The sequence below is a fragment of the Eptatretus burgeri genome, chromosome 11, assembly GCF_056783735.1.
Source record: "Eptatretus burgeri isolate ZD-2024b chromosome 11, Ebu_testis_v1, whole genome shotgun sequence".
Taxonomy (NCBI): Eukaryota; Metazoa; Chordata; class Myxini; order Myxiniformes; family Myxinidae; genus Eptatretus; species Eptatretus burgeri.
Window position 1 is genome coordinate 17,506,873 of NC_140971.1, and position 19,255 is coordinate 17,526,127.

General features: G+C 44.1%; 1 protein-coding gene across 5 annotated transcripts in view; it reads left to right on the forward strand.

Annotated features, from left to right (window-relative positions):
* Nucleotides 1–236: 236 nt before the first annotated feature.
* Nucleotides 237–19,255, forward strand: part of RSPRY1 (ring finger and SPRY domain containing 1) — a 117,444-nt gene continuing 98,425 nt past the window's right edge. The window contains exons 1-3 of one of the 5 annotated variants that reach the window (XM_085845386.1): nucleotides 271–630; nucleotides 7,122–7,189; nucleotides 14,772–15,131. In XM_085845386.1, coding sequence (XP_085701512.1) covers nucleotides 14,887–15,131 — 245 coding nt within the window. In that variant the 5' untranslated portion in view covers nucleotides 271–630; nucleotides 7,122–7,189; nucleotides 14,772–14,886. The other 4 variants (XM_085845388.1, XR_015049107.1, XM_085845385.1 and 1 more) reach the window with 4 other exon arrangements.

Here is a 19,255-nt window from a genome sequence, read left to right on the forward strand (position 1 = left end):
ACCAGGATGACAGTTTATAGCCGGGTTGGGATTCGAACCCAGGATACACAGCTAAGAGACCGAGTGTGGCTATTTCTCGGAGTCTCGGTGTCGGCCATCCTGCCAGCGTCGCGGTTGAAATAGTTTACGATGTGTAAACCTCAACGTTTTAATGTCCATATCGGGAGGGCTGGAAGTAGTCAGGCGTGGGCGTGGTTTAAATTCTGGGAAGAAGAAGAAGAAGAAGAAGAAGAAGAAGAAGAAGAAGAAGAATCGGCGAGGTAAAGGGGTATAAAGGGGTGGAGGAGGAAGAGGAGGAAGCACTACGCTTGAGAGGAAACGAGTTTCTGATGTTAAAAGGAGTAAAAAAAAAATAAAAAAAAAAATAAAAAAACGAGGTTAAGGAAGCAGCTATATTCACATGAAGCTGAGGACAAGGTAGCGAGAGCAAAGGGAGACCGAGGGTTCGATAGATTTAATCGAGACGGCAAGGAGGACGGCGAAGATACGATTTTGTCTCGGTGTCGATGTGTGTTTTTATCTATGTCTCCTTCGCACACCCAAAAGGACGACAACTTCTCGGGCGATGTGTGAAGGCCTGAGAGTAGAGGGACAACGAGGTTGACCCGTCGGTTGACGTTTAACGATGAGGTAAGAAAACCAGTGCTGTGAGTACTGTTCGCCTTTAACCCCTCGGTTTTATCCTCTGATCGTAAATATTCATATCGCTGTCCGAGATTCGAGAGCTCGGCGTCATCGTCAAGTGCAAACAAAGAAAAAGGCCGTATGGACCATCACGACTGTGGCGTATCTCAAAATCCAGGGGTTCTACGTGACGTCACTCAGGTCATTAAAACCACGGAGTCTCTTGAATCCAAATTCATTTGCTTATTCGCATTCAGACAGGCTGCGATTTTACTTGGCTAATTGAGGCTCAAGTGGTTCATTCAGTCTGTGGGATACTACGGACAGCTCGGAGATACGGATTTGCCTTTGAGTGAGTGGTCTGGTGTGTGTTCGATTCCAGACACGACTGTAAACTGTCTCCCTGGTGTGACGCAGGCACGAATCTAACTTCTGTCGGAAGGGACGTTCTGCATCCACACTAGAGGGGGTCGGGGGATACACACACCTTAGGGTTTTCCTTCCCCTTAGTGTACTTATGTTGTTCGTGGTGCCAAACCCAGCCTGTTCTCTAACGACTGAAATCTATGGTTTGTACTTCACGCATCTGAACGAACGTACCGGTCGGCTACCGCTCAAATGGATCTTTGTCAGTTGGGTTCTGTGATTTCCGAGTGACGTCAATGACCGCATCAACAGCGGGACTTTTTTGAAACTTGTGTCTAATGAGGATGTTCACTGTCCCATACAATGTCCAACTCCGAGTCCCGCGTTGAGTTTTTTGGGGGGTTTTTTTTCCGCCGCCGAGTGTCCCAGTTCTACCGGCACAACTCACGCGTGTTCACCTCGTTCTCTCGTACGCTGGCCCGTCCAAGATGATTAAAGAGCTCCAAGGAATTCTTTCCCGATACACAATGTTAATGAGTTTTAAACAACCTCATTACGATTGGCTCCACACGTTAAAAACCACTCTGGACATCACCTCGATCACTCATCAGAGTTAAACGGAGCATGGGAACGATGGATACACACAGCTCGTCACCGTCACCCGTCTCTCTCTCCACCTCCCTCTCGCAGATAGATGTATATGTATATATATTATCACAGAACAATACCAGTATTGTTTACAGTACAATACTGCCATCTCCAGTCAAAATTAGCTAATTACATCAAGCAGTTTATATTACAATTTACCAATCCGTGCTAAACGAAACTTGTAACATGTAACTGTCAATTTTAATCTTTAATTTACAGGCATTTACTTATGCTAACTCACAAATACCACAACATCTAGCTTTTAACTGATGGAGGGCTCTGATTGTCCATTGTTAACCATTTCAAATGAAACCCGTTCGGTATACTGAACAATCGGGCCGAACATGTCGAGGTTATTTGTTTGCATTTCCTTAATTCCTGGTGGGCTTTGAAGGTCCTATAATCATCGTACCACCCATAAGATTGGGCTATGTTCACATTGGGCTATCTGCCAGTCCACATTTTGGGTTTCTTCCCTGATCTATTGGGTGTACTGACGGTATCTGTGATAACAGTAGTCTCCACAGCAAGCTGCTGCAGGTATTTGAATCAAAACTTTGTTTGATGTAAATTGCTTGTAGTCATTTTATGGTCTGCTGAAGCTATCTCTCCACCCCTCCCACCACTTTACCCCACTGCTAATACCTCAAAGGTGGATGGAGGTTATGTTAATTCACCCCTGTCTGTTTGTCTGTCTGTCTGAGCAGGATATCTCAAAAAGTTGTGGATGTATTTCGATGAAACTTGGTGGATAGGTTGAAACTTTGACTGATCCTGATCTGGATCCAGATGCTAGAATTTTTATGGGATTCTTCACCATTGAGAGGGCTAAAAACAACGTACTGTATAACATGGTATTTCAAGAAGTTGTGGACAGATGACAAAGCTTGGTGGATGAGTTGGGTATGTGACAAGAACAAGTCCATTCAATTTGGGTTCAGGTCCGGATGCAGATTCCGCTTCTCAATAGGATACAAAACGTTTGGCCCTCTATGGAGTTCCCAGATTTGTTGTAAGAGAACCACCTCAGCACCGTCGAGTCTGGCATTTCACTCAGGCCGACTGGCAGGGACTTCAAGCAGCCATCAAACTTCTAGCCTAGTCTCCAATCTCTACTTCCTCTGACATCAACTCGTCCTGGGAATTCGTTCAAAGAAACTTGCTCCCCCTCTCTCATGCACAGATTTATCCCATCTCGTCTTCAGTTGTCAAACTCTTCCTCCCGCCCTTGGTTCACTGAAGCTTGTGGTAAGGAAGTTGTCCTGAAACAACTTGCCTTCGCCTCATGGAAGGCGAATCCAACTGAAGGCAATCTCAGTTCCTTCCACAAAGCTCAGAACAAGTGTGTTTACCCCCAGGAGAGCCAGAAAACAACATCTTTCTAATCTCAAGTCTGAACTCTCAAACCTGTCTCCCTCCTCCAAATCGTGGTGGCGTCTAGTTAAGTCAGTTTCTGGTGTACATTCCTCTTCATCCCTTCCCTTTCCTCACATGGCCGCACAGTTGACTCTGCATGTGAAAAGGCTGAATGCCTTAACTCTGTTTTCTTCTTAATCTTGTGTCCCAAACACATCGCTTTCTGTGCCCACCTTAAATAGTCGCACTCACCTGTTCCTGGACTCTGTCCTTTTCTCCTGACGAGGTGGAGAGATTGCTGTCAAATCTCAACTCAGATTCTGCAACCGGTCCAGACGGTATCACAGCCCACGTGTCCTAAAAACCTGCTCTGCTGCTCTTGCTCACCCTCTCTCTGTTATATTCACCCTCTCTTTTGCTCAAGGTCATCTGCCATCTGCGTGGAAATCAGCAAACATTACCGCTCTGTATAAAAAGGTGCAAAAACAGATCCCTGCAACGACAGACCAATCAGCCTTTTCCCAATAATCAGCAAGGTTATGGAATCCATCATCACTTCAGACATTAAATCCTTCCTCTTCTCCAATGGCTTGATTTTTTTCCGATCATCAATTTGGTTTCAGACCAGGTCACTCTACCTAGGACATGCTGCTTCTGCTCTCCCAACAATGGATGGAGGTCCTCAATGGACATGAAATCAGAGCCATATCACGTGCTTTTGACACAGTCTGGCACCCTGCCCTGCTCACCAAACTCCCTTCCTATGGTATCGAAGGACATATCTACTCATGGCTCGCAGACTTCCTCTCCTGTCGCAGCCAACGTGTGGCCCTAAATGGAGTTCTCTCATCCCTTCTTCCTGTCCAGGCTGGAGTTCCTCAAGGCAGTGTTCTAGGCCCTGTTCTTTTTCTGGTTTTCATCAATGATCTCTCGGACTCTCTGGAAAATCCTCTTTATCTCTTTGCCGAAGACTCCACCCTCTGCCGTACCATCTGTCATCCCTCAGATCGGCAAGCAGTAGCCTCTTCTCTCTGCAGATCTGGATAAAATCACAAGCTGGTTCAACACGTGGAACATGTCTTTCAGCCCTGACAAATCTCACACTCACTATGTCTCTCCAAAAGGACCGTCTGGAACCCCCCCCCTCAATCTACTCTCTCAACAATCCTCTTGAGGAAGTCCTTTCATTCAAGCTTCTGGGTCTCACTATCTCCCATGGTCTTTCCTGGGAAACCACATTTCCAAGCTGGCCTCCAAAGCCAGTCACCGACTCAGCATCCTCCGTCATGCAAGGTCCTTCCTCGGCCCACCTGAGCTCCTGACCACGAACAAAGCTTTCGTCCGCAGCTTGATGGAGTACTGCTCTCCCCTCTGGGCTGGTGCTCCCGCTTCTCACCTTTCTTGGCTTCATGCTGTGGAAACCTAGGCATTTAGAATTATTGGTATCTCCCGCAGGTTGGAGGTGTTTGTCTTCTACTGTCTCCTCTCCGGCCTCACCCCCTGCTCTGTCTGAGATATGTTCCCCCCATATTTCTGCAGAGCGCTCAAGGTCCGCCAGTAACCCCCTTCGGGTAAAACTACCAAAATCAAGAATCACTGGTTACCTTCACTCTTTCATTCCTCTTTTTTTTCCTGACTTTGGAATAATTACCCTCACACTTTTCAATCCCACTCTTCCCTCCAGGTCTTCAAAACAGCTGCTCACCACCACCTCTTATCTTCCCCCATCCAAAACCACAATCTTTTCTTCCCCCGCTAATCTACCCAAACCCACCTCCTTAAACTTCTCTGCTTTCTTCCTGAAAGTCACTGTCATGTCCATCTTGTACACCCTGTGTACCCTGCCCCATCCCTCTCCCTTCCACAGATCTCATGTTTCTGTTCCACAATTATTTTCCTTCCCTCTCCCACCCCTCTTGTCTCCTGCTCCCCTTGTTTTATGTTCTGTGTTTTAGCTCTCCTTCGAGACTCGACAGTATATACAAAAAACACTGTTCAGCCTGACAGAGGGAGGAGCTCAAACAAGTGCCGTTCTATTTTCAACCCTCTTTTTATTTGCCTTCAATGTAATATTTTCCAGAGTCTTATTGAAGAGCAGCCAAATTTACAGACTGTCCCCTTGATATTATTGAGTGCTGTTTTCCAAAAATATTTGTTTTAATAAAGATCTGTCAGTTTTTATATCTCAGCAGACGAAGTTGTCGGAGGCATTATGTTTTTGGGTTGTCCGTGCGTCCGTCCGTGATTGGTTTTCGTTAACTCGATATCTTAAGAACTGCTGAAGGGAACCAAGTCTAACTTTGTACAAGTATGTATAATGATGAAAAGATAAACGGATTGGATTATGGGGTCAAGTGGTCAAAGGTTCCATGAGTTTTCACCCCTTTCTGTCCGTTTGTTTGTTACTTGGAAAGACGAAGATGTTTCAAGTATATTGGTTGGTCGATTTTGTTTGTCTGTCTGTCGCCTACAGGTCACAATTTAAAACCGATCTTCACGAACCTTCACCACATGATAGAGTTTGTCATAAGGAAGAAGCGTATTGTTTTTAAGGTCAACATAGGTCAAAGGTCGATAACTTAGGTGAGATTTCTAAAATCCTGATATTTTTATCTGAATGACTCGACGTTTGAAGAGGATATTGTTGCGGGGCCGGACGTCGGCCGCGAGATGGAGCTGCCGAGTCGGCTCGACCGATTGCCCGAAATTCAGATCGTACTTCTTCAGAAAAGTCTGAAGAGTACAGGTCCTTTTTTGGACCGTGAAGGTTCAATATTTCCACCACGTGGTGCAGGGTTATTTGCCAAATCTTCTAAATACCTAGAGACCACGTGATGATCTACTGAGTGTTCACACCCTCGACGGCACCTGTACGGAACGTGCTGCTTAGCGTGCCCGTTCCGTGTGCGACCCGAGCGGTTTTATCGCCGAGTTCCGTCGGTCCGATTGTCCTGTTACAACGGCCACGGTAGTGGGCTGCTAATTCCCCAGCACGCGACACGCTCAGTCAATGAAAGAAAGGACGAGGACGAGCTGAAACATTGAACAATATGATATTTATTTACAATAGGGAAATGAGGGAAGCACGTAAGGGCAGAGCTAAACCGACTATTGAGAATTACAATTTTATACAGCACAAGCACTTAAACAATTTACTACTTAAAGACAGGGCCCACAGGACACACACTCACACACAAATACCCCAAAATGACCAGACCAATTGGTCTTTATTGAGACCTAGCTTAGACCTGTCCGCCTCGTGCGGTCTTCAAGTTGGTCGGTCCGGCCCCAGCGAGAGGCGAGCCGAATCCAGGCACCAGCGAGTGACCCTTTTCGGTTCTTGCCGGGGGGGGTGGTGGGGGGACGGTATTTCTCAAGCCCTTGATCGTGTGGCGGAGGAGGAGGAGGAAGAAGATGACGACGACCAAGCCCAGCCAGACAGACCCCCACGCCTCCAGAGGAGACTGTGAGGATCCTCTGCTCCTTTATATCCTCGCTGGTGCGCTCGCTCAGGCAACATTCCATTCATCGTTTTTAGGCGCGGCTCAACCTTTTCCCCACTTGGCGCTTTGCCAAGCGAGCGCGTGGAGAATGCAGGGAGCAGAGGGTTGTCGTTCTTTTATTCCGAGCTGGAGTGGTCCGCAGTTGTTGTTCTTGTCGGTGTTGTTAAATAAACGAAAGAAAAACCCTAACTATCAAAATAACAATGCAGTGCATTTACATTTAATCATCACATTAGACAAGAGCAAGGAAGCTATCTATAAAACATACTTACCGAAATAACTAATCGATAGGACCTGAATGTTGTGTGCAATAGGTTTCCAAATTTGTAACTATATATATATATATTGGGTCACTGAATTCAACCAACCAATTATTTTGTAGGTTCACATAGGCCAAAAGGTCAACATAGGCTGAATTTCTAAAATTGTCAATTTCCATCCGATTCACTTGAAATTTGAAGAGGAGTTGCAGATTTTGTCATTGAATTCAACCACCAATTATTTTTGTGGTCAAATTTGCTTTATGGATTTTGCAAGTGTCGTGCTCTGCACAGCATCTTGTTTGTCTGTCTATTGGGTGGTCGCTCGAGTACCCTTATTCTCAGTTTTTCCATCTGTCTGTAGGTATGTTTGTATGTAATGGACAGCTCTGGAGGCCAGAGGAGTCAACCGATTTTGGTGAAACTTGACAGGTATGTTCGTACCAGGATCTAGTTGTATGCCTTTGAGCACCGTTGCTCTGGACACCACCGTTGCCTAGCAACGGGACTTTGAAATTTTTGAAAAATCCTAAAAAAAAATATTTTTTCGAAAATCAAAAATTGGCTTCCAGGCTTTTATGCGCACTATAATAAACCTTTGTCAAAAATTAAGCCAGATCCGTCAAAAACTGTATGACTGGTATGCAATTATGTAGCGACCACCCATGTCGCCTACCGGCTTGTTTGTATATTTGTTTGTATGTGTGCAAGATATTACAAAAAGTTGTGGATGGATTCGGATGAAATTTTGTGAACAGGTTGGGTGTGTGACAAGGACGAACTGATTAGATTTTGGTGCAGATCCGGATCCAGCTACTGGAATATTTTTAGTGATTCTTCACCATTGAGAGATGGGGCTAAACTGATATATGGCACGATATCTCAAAAAGGTTGTGGACGGATTCAGTTGAAACTTGGTGAACAGGTTGGATGTGTGACAAGGAAGAATTGATTCAATTTTGGTGAAGATCTGGGTCCGGATGTGGATCTGATAATTTTTTTTAAATGATTCTTCACTATTGAGAGATAGGGCTCAACCGATATGGACAGGTGGACAGGTTGATATCCAACCGATGTGGAGTTGGTGGACAGGTTGATTCGATTTTGGTGAAAATCCAGATCTGGATACGAGGATTATTTAATTTTTAAAGTGATTCTTAGCCATTGAGAGATCGGGCCAAAATGATATATGGCACGATATCTCAAAAAGTAGTGGACGGATTCTGATGAAACTTTGTGGACATGTTGGGTGTGTGACAAGGAAGAATTGATTCAATTTTGGTGAAGATCTGGGTCCGGATGTGGATCTAATAATTTTTTTTAATGATTCTTCACCATTGAGAGATAGGGCTCAACCGATATATCACACGATATCTCAAAAACTTGTGGACGGATTCAGATGCAACTTGGTGGACACGTTGGGTGTGTGGTAAGGACAAATTTATTAGATTTTGGTGAAAATCCAGATCTGGATACGAGAATTATTTAATTTTAAAAGTGATTCTTCACCATATGCCTGGTGTTGACTTAATGGTTAGGGTGATGGGCTTTGGATCCCAGGGTCCTCAGTTCAAATCCCGCTCAGCTGTTGAGTTAATACCAGGTGGGGTTAACTCGACCTGTCATCCTTCCGAGGTTGGCAAATTGAGTGCTGGCATGCTGGTATACTGTGTCGGATTGGTGAACCGTCCAGGATTGTGCCCAATAGCCAAGGAGACTGCTTAAGCAGCACCATCGCTCTGCACAGAGTATGGTCCCAATCTCCTCCTCTTTACCATTGAGAGATAGGGCCAAAAACGAGATAGTACTGTATAGCATGATATTTCAAAAATGTGTTGGGCCCAATATGTTCTCGTGGATCAGGCATTACGTGGCGGAGGTATGCGCCCTTCTAGTTTATTATTGTTGTACATGTGGATATAAGACTGGGCCAGGCCTGTAGCCAGGGCTCGGTATTAAGGGGGGCATATGAACTGGATGGGGGGGGGCACAATTATTATATTTAATATTTTTGATAACCCGGTATACTATTGTATTCATGCAGCATTGACACATCTATACTGAGGTTGCCGTCGCATACTAACCAAATTGATCTCAGCTAGATTTAATATGTTCCGATGTTTTTGGCCTAAAATTATTCGAATGCAGGAGAGCTGCAACAAACTGGCACATTCACAATGCAGATATTCAATGATTAGACAATTGGCACCAATTCAGGTGCACTTATACAAGGTGTTGTGAAGAATTGGCATTAGAAAATTAATATACCAGAGATACAATGACTAAACGGGGGAGGTTGGCACCAGAATCAGTGCACTTTGAAATAAGATACAGTCGGCTATGACCTGCGATCATCACGTGAAACTATCAACAGCAAATACGACCGGCCTGAAGATAGCACAAGGTCCACATTTAAAGCAGTCAATTAAACAGGGGTAAGGTTATGCACAAAGCACAAGATGTGGGATATGCAAAGCACCAAACACAACATTTAACTTAAACATCAGAAGTACAAAACAGCCGACCACGGCGGGTGCTGACCACAACCACACTGCAACCACAACCACACACGCATCGCCAGCAGTCACACACACAATCTGAACTCCTCGTATAGTTTTTATACCGCTGTACTCGCTGTAAGAAGAGCTGCAGGCGACGTGTCTCGGTGTGGAATCTTCTGAGGACCTTCTCCTTCCATTCATTCAGGCATTTATGTGTGAGGTCTCTCTCGAAGGCCAGCTGTACCAGTTGTGCCTTGCGTGCATGGCGTATGGACCGTCGATGGTCAGTGAAGACATTCCTCAATGTTGAGAATGAGTTTTCACACATGGCAGTGGACGCACCAAATGTTAGTCCAAGTCTCATAGCAGTCTCTACACTTGGCATGGCTTCCAGCGATTTGTGGTATGTTGAGAGGAGTTTTTGTGTTGTCAATCTCTCGTTTGGCTGCTTTTCTGTCTGTGAGCGAATAAACTGCTTTGCAACCACACATGCTGTTTCACTGATGGTTGACTTTGTTAATGTCATAATGTGCTGGAGCAAGTGGGGATCCAAAAACGTGCCATTTTCAGGATTCAAGGCAGTGAGTGAACAGGCGAGTTGTGTGTTGCCCTCACTGAAGCGCTGAGTGATCTCTCCAAGCACAGTGTCAATTGCGCTGTAAAAAACCCTCTGCAGTTCCGTCTTGTCATAGTCGTTGTTTTGTCCTGTAGTCTCCAAAACTACAAACTGTTCCAAGTTCTTATGCATTGTGTGTCTCCGTTTTGGTGGTGCAGGTGTAGAAGTGCGAGCATCGAAGGCCTTGTTCCACAGATCAGTGAACTCATCCTCAGAGCGGAGTTTCTTCACACACTCTGTAGCACTCGCCACCAGTTCCAACCCCGTTAGCAAGTCCATGTCCTCTGCCTGCAAGAATCTGTTAGGGCCATCTAACAACATCAGCAGTTTTTGTACAAAGATAGCAATGAACATGAAGGCAGGCCCAGAGACTTCCTGGAAAAGCCCAATCGCCTCCATCCTCATCTCTGCACCGTAGGCGCGCTCTGCATCAATCTCCGACAGTAAGGATGTGATATCCTTAAAAGATCCCATGATCACAGACACGGTGGCTAAATGTCCCGTCCACCTTTGATCAAGAAGTCGTTTTAACCGCTCACCTTTATACTGTGCAGCAACAGTGGGCTTTCTGAAGAATTTCTACAGGCAACAACAAACCTCGAGGAAATCAGTGACAGCTTTCTCTGCTGTCAGTGCGTGGATAACTACCAGATGGAGTTGGTGATTTAAGCAGTGCACAGAGGGGATTTCTCTTTCCAATATCTCTTGCAACAACTTTTGCACCCCACCGTGCTTCCCAGCCATTACCGAAGCCCCGTCGTACACCCGACTTAATATTTTTGACGTGTCAGGTCCTGTTTTTGTCAGCTCTGCAATTATTAGGTCTGTCAATGTTTTTGCATCTCCAGCGTGGGCTGTAGCTATTGTGAGTAGACGCTCTGTTGCTTCATTTGATGCCGATACAAAGTGAATGATGATTGATATGTTCTCACATTCAGTGGGGTCCCTTGTCCCATCCACCTTGATGGTAAACCACGATGTGCCTACTTCTTCCACGATGGCATCTGTCACAACATTACTCAATGTGCAGATCAGTTCATTCTGCATTTCTGGACTAGTATAGCTTGCGTTTTGTGGGATATGCTTTATTATTTCGGCGAGCTCGGTGTCTTTTTTGAGTGTGTAGTTTAAAAACGAGAGGAAGAGCCCACTGTACCCGTCTGGCATATCCTCAAAATTATCAAGGCTCCCTCTAAAAGGTATCTGATTTTCGGCGAGAAATCCCACAACATCTATAAGAGCAGACACATAGTTCCGGTTTCTATTTAGCTGGTCAGCATTGAGGAGTGTGGAAATCTCCTCACCACAATTGATGCGCCTCTCATTCTCCTTCCACCTCAAAACACAAGTTAAATGTTCCTTTGAAGTTGCGTGTTTGTGAAACCCCCTGCCTTTCTCAACGGCATGTTTCCAATTCCGGTCGCCTCACACTGTGAAAGTAGAGTCCACTGGGCCATGTGCCGTTTTAAACTTCCTACATGGATAGCAGAATGCTGCATCTGTCTGCACACTGTATTCCAGCCATCCATTAGTCTAGTACCACGAGGACACAAACGAGCGACTCTTGTTCTGCAACAGATGGCCAGGGTACCGCTGTAGAACAACTTGATTCGGTCTCTCACTTCCAAGATCATCGGGAAGCGGCTTGACAGTCACACCCGATCCCGAGGCCGCCGCCGAGCGTCGAAACTCGGCTGCCTGCGCTGGGGCTCCAGCCGCAGGGCTGACGTTGCTGGCTTGGCCAGGTTGGCCAGCTTCTGTCGGTATTTCATCGACATGATCGTCTTTTCCTCCTCCTCCTCCAACTCCTCCCACAACATGTCTTTCATCATCTTCTTCATTTTCGTCGCTTGCATTTTTTTCCTTTTCTGAGCCATTTTCGTATATCCATCATCCACGTCTTTTTCTCCTGCTGTGATTCGTCCCTCGTGACTCGTGTCACTAATCTCGCGACTCGCGTCACTAACCTCGCGACTCGCGACATTTGACGGTTGACGGTTTTATTTATTAAATGATCCATTCATCAAAAACAGATATTATCTGCATAATTTCAAATGTAAGCACGATTGCAAACACACATTTTTAATTTTTATTATAAAATTACTTTTGTAAGATGGAGGGTTGACGGGTTGTGAAGGTCACGTGGTGCATGTGCACTTCATCTTTAATAATGTAAATTTATGTCTTTTCCTTAATCATATTATCATATTATGACTATATTACATTTATAACTAACTTACAACCAATCAGGTAACCTGCTCAATAGGGTCTCCACATCGAATACGCTGATTGGCTATTCCTTAAAACTAAATGATCCACGATGTATATATATATATATATATATATATATATATATATATATATATATATATATATATATATATTTATATATATATATATATATATATATATATATATATATATATATATATATATATATATATATATAACAACCCACAACATCGACATTCGACACGAGGTCTTGGCTGCTGGCATTGGTGCTTGTGTTATCTTTTATCTTGTGGGTTTGGACTGTATTGTCTTGCCAATTGCTTTTGGAGATGCGCTGGGAAGCACACACTTATCTCTTGACTGTTATTCAAAGAAGGAAATTATTAAAGAACAGTTTATCCAAGAAGGCCTAATTATTCACCATGTTGAACATCTGGAATAAGGGGTTTAGTTCACACAGGTGAACTCTTAAACAGCTAGTTCACAGTCGGCGCTCGTCCTTAAACACTAAGTTGTTCACAGGATGCAACAGGGCATAAATGGGTGGCGTACAAGTGGGGGGCACCAGATGCGTCATGGGGGGGGAATTGCATCCAAATGCCCCCCCCCCCCAAGCGACGGGCCTGGACTGGGCTCACATGGGCCTGGCACAGCGTCGACTGACTTGCAAGAAAGTGATTACTGCTTAGAACCAGTTACTTTTTAACACATCTTTCCAATGTGGACTAAATTTGATCACTCTTGCTCCAGTTACTGATCTCCGTATAAAAACCTCAGCTGTGATTAGAAATTGTTTGAGGAATTCCTTGTACTGGACATGCATCATAATGAACAATGTGAAATGCTTTATCTGGAAACGTGTTTGTGCCTCGCTGCACAACTCCTATTTATCTATCAATCTATCCACCTTTATACAGTTCACCCTCGTCCAATGCGGGTTTTCACAATGTGGATTCGTTAATATGCGTGGGAATATATGTGATGCTTATTTCCCGAACGCACATAAAACTTGACTATACATGGGTTTGAATGTGGTGTTGTGACCACATCATGTGTGGAGGTGACGTTTGTTTGTTTGTCCGCACAGAACTTTCGTGTTTTTCTCCACAACCGCTTGTCGGATTGAGACGAAATTTTCACCATTGGTGCGACTACTCATGTAGAATGTTTCAATGATATTTATGACGTCATAGGTCACGTGGTGTGGCAGCCATATTGGAAAACCTGAAAAACTTTGGTCCTCTGTATCTCTGAAACAGCACCAAGGAAAAATTTGAAACTTGGCACACAGCTAGTACTCCTCATGGGGAATGTGATTTTTTTTTTCTTTTTTTATAACTCCCGCGCTTTCGAAGAAAAGCGGGAATATTGTGATTGTCTCCGCCGTCTGTCTGTCCGTCCATCTGTCTTACCCTGTAACTCCTCCTACACCGTTTGAAATAGGAACTTGAAACTTTGGGACATAGGAGATATATGTATGGGGAAGTGTACAACACTTTCGGATTTTTGATATGACCCTTAGGGGCCGGGCCAGAGGGGTTGGGGTCATGGGGTCGGTTTAAAAAATAATTGTTTTATAGCTTTTTAAATCAAACATATTCATGAGTTATACATTGAACAACATATTTTTTTTAAACGCATGATGATCAGAGGGTGCTTGGGGGGGGGGGGAGGTAGGGGGTGCTTAGCGGATAAGGGGTCAAATAGCTCCTCCTACACCGTTTGAGATAGGAACTTGAAACTTTGGGAAATAGTAGATATATGTATGGGGAAGTGCATGACACTGTCGGATTTTTGATATGACCCCTAAGGGCCGGGCCAGAAGGGGTGGAGTCATGGAGGCTGATTAAAAAAAAAAAAAAAAACTAGCGTTAATGGGACAAAGCAGTGCGCGTGGGAATATGCGATGGTGTGCCATCGACAATGTAGTTCTAGTTTTCTTCTGCTTTTGACCCCGCCTCATGGTGCGGGGACAAAAATGATACTGCTCTTGCATCTTCTTGCCATGCGGTGGTCATAGCTACCAAGTTTGAATTTCTGCACAACCATTTAGGAGGAGAGGGCGTGACGTTGCTGATTACAATATCTTGTTGGTTTTTAAAAAAAATAAACACATGGGGATAATAACAACTGAGCTCACATTATGTCTTAAAGTTTTGCTTACGACATTAAAATTTGCTTCCAACTCTTTCATTCTTACTGTTTGGTCCATTCGAAAGTAAACTTTTGTGAAAAGCATTCACCATGCAGGATGACGATTGCATTCCGGTGGGCGGAACTTCAAGCCCAACAGTTCGGGATTAGTATTGTTGTTGATGGTGCCTGTGGTGTTGTCCTGTTGCTTTCCTTTCCTTTGAAATGACATTGTATTCCATCAGCATTCCTTGATTGGTGTATCAGCGAGTTTGAAACATCTTTGCGCAATATTCTGTAAGTGTGCAACTTGTATAAAATGTAAATGTAATTGAAGGTGCACTGATGTCTTGCTGTCGTGACTTTGAACTAAAATTAATCTTGTATTGGTCTTGCGTGTTTTAATACCTGCACATTATGCTAACATTCCATGAAATGAAAATGTCAGGAATACTCTGCATTGTATTAATATCACCGTTATTATCATATAATTAATCCTGTAATATTGTTCATATTTCCCTTTTCTTTTCAGAATGTGATGTTGCAACGACAGATAGAACTCCATTTCCCATCGCCCAATCGGGGTGGTAGCGCAGCATTACTGCGGCTGCTGGAGTGGTGAGGTGCAAAGTCTCTGGCAAACTCTCATGGGTAATTCATGCTTGTGCCGGGAGGCCAGTGCAGCGAGGAGGCGCTCACGGGATGGCGGGCTTGAACCGAGAACCTCTAGTGACTTGGAAGCGCCTGAGGGGCTTCGGGCAAGGCGCCGAGAGCTCCCGAGTGGAGTTCCTCCACGAAGGGGTCGTGGCCCACGTGAGCCGCGAAGGAAGAAGGCTACGGTAGACAGTTTGGTTCTGGACACACTGGCCGTCATTCGGACTTTGGTGGACAAGTGAGTGGCTGGTTTACTTCTTATGCTCCATGTTTCAGTTTCTGGATTGATGGAATTGTCATGTGTGGTGTTCTATAAAGAATTTACTTGATTATTACCTCTCATAAAAATGGGCAATATTTTCTACTGGTTATTAAATGGCATGAGGACACATTCTATCATCAGTATTATTTGTTCTAATTTATGGGAAGATCTTGGAAAAATTTTGTATTTATCGGGTAGGTTAATATTATGGTGAGACTTGTGTTTGGAGGATATAGCACATAAATCCAATCAAATATTCATGAATACTGAGGTAGATTGGATATGATATTGCTAATTAAGATTACAGAATAGCTTGGTCAGAGTATTTTCACCTTCATCCAAGAAATCGAAGCTTACAAAAAAAAAAAAAATAAAAAAAATTGTTTTTGAGTCTGTGTGCCAGCAGAGGGTGCGGCATTGTTGAGCAAACCAAGTTTTGTGAATTGTTCAGTTTGCAATCTCGTCTCCACTCCCTTGTTGTTAAAGAAGTTCCTGTTACATTGGGTAAATTAATAGCATGATGTCTGTCTCTTTTGTTTGTCCCGTTTCCCCTCTCTCTCTCAACTTGATTTGTCACCGCACTTCACGTAGACGTAACTAACATTGTCTTACAATTCTGTTTACGGAATCTAAATTCACTTGCAACTCTTTCATTTATTCTGTACGGCCCAGTCAAAAGTAAACTTTTCTCAAAGCATTTGCCTTGTCGGCTAATACAAGGCTCTTTGAGCCCAACCGTCGTGTTATTATAGCGCTGCGACATCGCACTGTTATATAATTGGCTATTCTGTCCTGTGTCTTCTGTCACACTTATGGCCGCATACGTCTCTTTGATCTGAGGGCTATAAATATAAATTTGTCCAACGTCACAACTCTTCCCATCATGCATGCTAATTCACCGTGTCTACATTTTAATTTTATAACTGCAAAATTGTTTCATCATTCTTAACCGAGACGTTTACTGCCCCCAGCCGCGCGATATCGAAGTATTCGCTTCTTGTTGTTATTGTTTTCTATATTTATTTCGTTTGTCATGGAATTGTTGTTTAATGTCCCTCCCATCCAATGAAATCCCACACCATGCTTTCAACCGTCCTTCATGGTTATAGAAAGTTTAAAATATTTGCAGGTCCTTTTCACTTCTCCTATAACTAATATGGGACTTTTGAAATGTCTTGAACACCCAACTATGCCTTTTGCGCATGTGCTGTGTGTTTGTTTTCATTGACTCACTTCCGCTAATCAGGGCACTTTGAACCTGCTATTGCGAGGACTAAATCAAATTGTCCTTTTAACACAATTTGCAGTATTCAAGCGAAAGACTCAAATCGAGGGTAACCCCAAAATGGTTAACCATAATTGTTGTGTTCCTGGCTATAAATCACTCACAAGAAGATGAGAGGCATCACGTTCCTACCATTTCCTGTTAAAACCAACGAGCGGCTGCAATAGATAAGGAGAGTGTGACGGCCTGATGATTGGTGGCTTCCCCACAATTGGAGGGGGTGCACCCGTCATTCTGTTGTGCTAAGCATGGATGTAAGTGGGAATAAAACTATGTCTTGGGAGCACTAAAATCCTCAACTTTTCCCATGGAGTGATTGGAGTCTCATAGATATATAAACACCGCAAGTTAAACATAGCTTCATAAGCTTCAAGCCATTAAATATATCATGCAAATATCGAGTGAACTTTCGCAATGCTTCACCGCCCGCTGAGCCGATCAATGCCAATGCTACGGCGATGGGGAGGAATCGTTGTATTTCCATGAAAAGCCAGTGGCTGAAGAAGTTGATTTGAAGCAGCCCACAAATCCTCAGAGGATTTGAGGTTATAAAATGAGCCATGTTCATTTTAGCTCATCTACGACGCAGTTGAGATTACTGGTTAAAGCCATAACAATATCCTTCAGCCAGTCAGGAAGACAGTGAGTCCAAAGACAGAGATAGGACCAGGGAGATAGCTTGACTGGAAAGAAGATGAGAGTTAAGACAGTATTAAGGCAGGGGTTTTTTTTGTCAGAGAATGGTTAATGCATGGAATAGTCCCCCTGAAAAGGTAGTGGCAGTGTAGGGGAGGATACGTTTACATATGAATAAGATATACACACTACTTATATGCATTCGAGATAGAGGGGTGTGAGGATATTGGCAGGTTATCGTTAACTTGTGTATGGATGGATGATGACACTGGGGTTGGTGCAGTGCAGGCACGATGAGCTCGATGGCCCCCTCCTCCTGTGCCAAAGGTGTGTGCCACTGTGCTTACGTGCATGTGTGCACAGGTGGGATGTCTTGAACTATCCATTACCATGAGGTGGTACTATACTTACTATACGATACATATTTACAAAGAGAATTGGGGTGTTCTCCCTGCACTGAACCTCCTGAGTTAGGAATTTTACCCCCGAAAAACCCACAGTGCACCCCCTGTGTACAACTACCAGTTTTCAATTAATTCTCTCCTGCGGTATGGGAATGCATCAAAGTAAAACACACAAAAAAAACATTTGTCAAATTATATTTCGTATGATTATATATTAACGGATTGTTGAACTTTCCAATGTGACCACGTGGAAGGTATTGCGATGGTGCTTTGGCCAGGTGGCTTATGCATTGATAAACACGATGATTAGGTTTAACCTAACCAGCAATTTGGTATTGTCCGTGGTATCAGCTAAAAGATGCACTTTTATACACTTTATGGAAGCGCAGATGCCGTATTATTTCCATAATTCCATGATTTATAGAACCATGTGTCAGCAGAACCCCTCATCACTTGGTGGTGATGGTCTCATGAAGCTGGTGCTCTTTACTATTTTTCTTTTCCTGTTTTTTTTTGATCCACTTTTCAGTTTACAGCAAAGCTAGATATTGCGATAAAGCTGTGTTGGGGGGGGGGGGGAGGAGTGAAGAGAAGGGATAGAACAGTTAAATGTCATGTGAATTTAATATTGTCGAGCTCTGTGCTTGTGAAAGCTATTGCTTGATTTAGAACTAACCCCGCAAACCCCAAGTGTTCAAAAGTCATCTACCCACCCTCTCCAGGCAAACTCAAGTTCTCAAAAGTTCTACCCCCCCTCCTCACCAAATACTCACCATATGCATATGATTACACTGCATTACTTGTGCATATCATGAAAGCAACCAACATCTGCATTGGTAACATAATCGGGCAGTTTTCCTGTTTAAAGAAAGCTTCGTCAGAATGTCTGTACGTCAGAAGAACAATACAGCAGTGCACACTAAACCTAGAGCTGTCTTGCATGACTTCTGTCATTAATTTCTTTAACTTGAAAGCATCGAATACACTTGTCTTTGCAAATCAAAAATTCCTTAAAACCAACCTTTGCGGAGATAACACAATCGAGCAATTTTTCTATTTAAAGAAAGCTACGTCAGAACATCGGAACGTATTGTTACGAATTCGCGCCCGCCGGCGTGCGATCGGCCGCTTTCCACTAATAGCAACCGCGTCGCCCACCGGACGGACAATTCAGTCGTGACTATTGCCGGAACCCTCTCACGGGTGGGTCTTCAACCCCACCACGGCCGTGCCAATTGTCTACCCATGCAAGATAGGGTCACTCGCCGAAATCGATATTCCTCAGTACCTGCGCGGGCAGTCGACCGGGCGACCGTAGCTCGACGCAGGTCGGCTTGGGACACGAACCGCTTTAGCGGTCCATTCTGTTCGGCAGTGATAACTGAGCGGGTATTATCACCGACCTCGCCGGATCTGATTCTATTTAACGGGTGTTTAAAACCCAGCTATTTATTCCGCGATGCAAGATGGCATTTCAATGGGGGTGAAAGGAGGACGTGACGAACGGGGTACCTTTAGACCAGCACATTTATTATACAACACGTAAGCAGGCAAGTAGAAACAACAGGCAAGCACGTATACAGGCAAATAGAAACAAAAGCAATCACAGGAAAGCACTACGACCGAATATAATTAATAAATGTACAGTCACTAAGGCAGTTTTACTTGACAGATGGCGCCACGACAACATTATTCAAAAACCCAAAAGAAACACAAGAAAAGACCCCCTCACAGACAAGGGAGTCAGGCTGGACCACTTGGGTCTTTATGACACG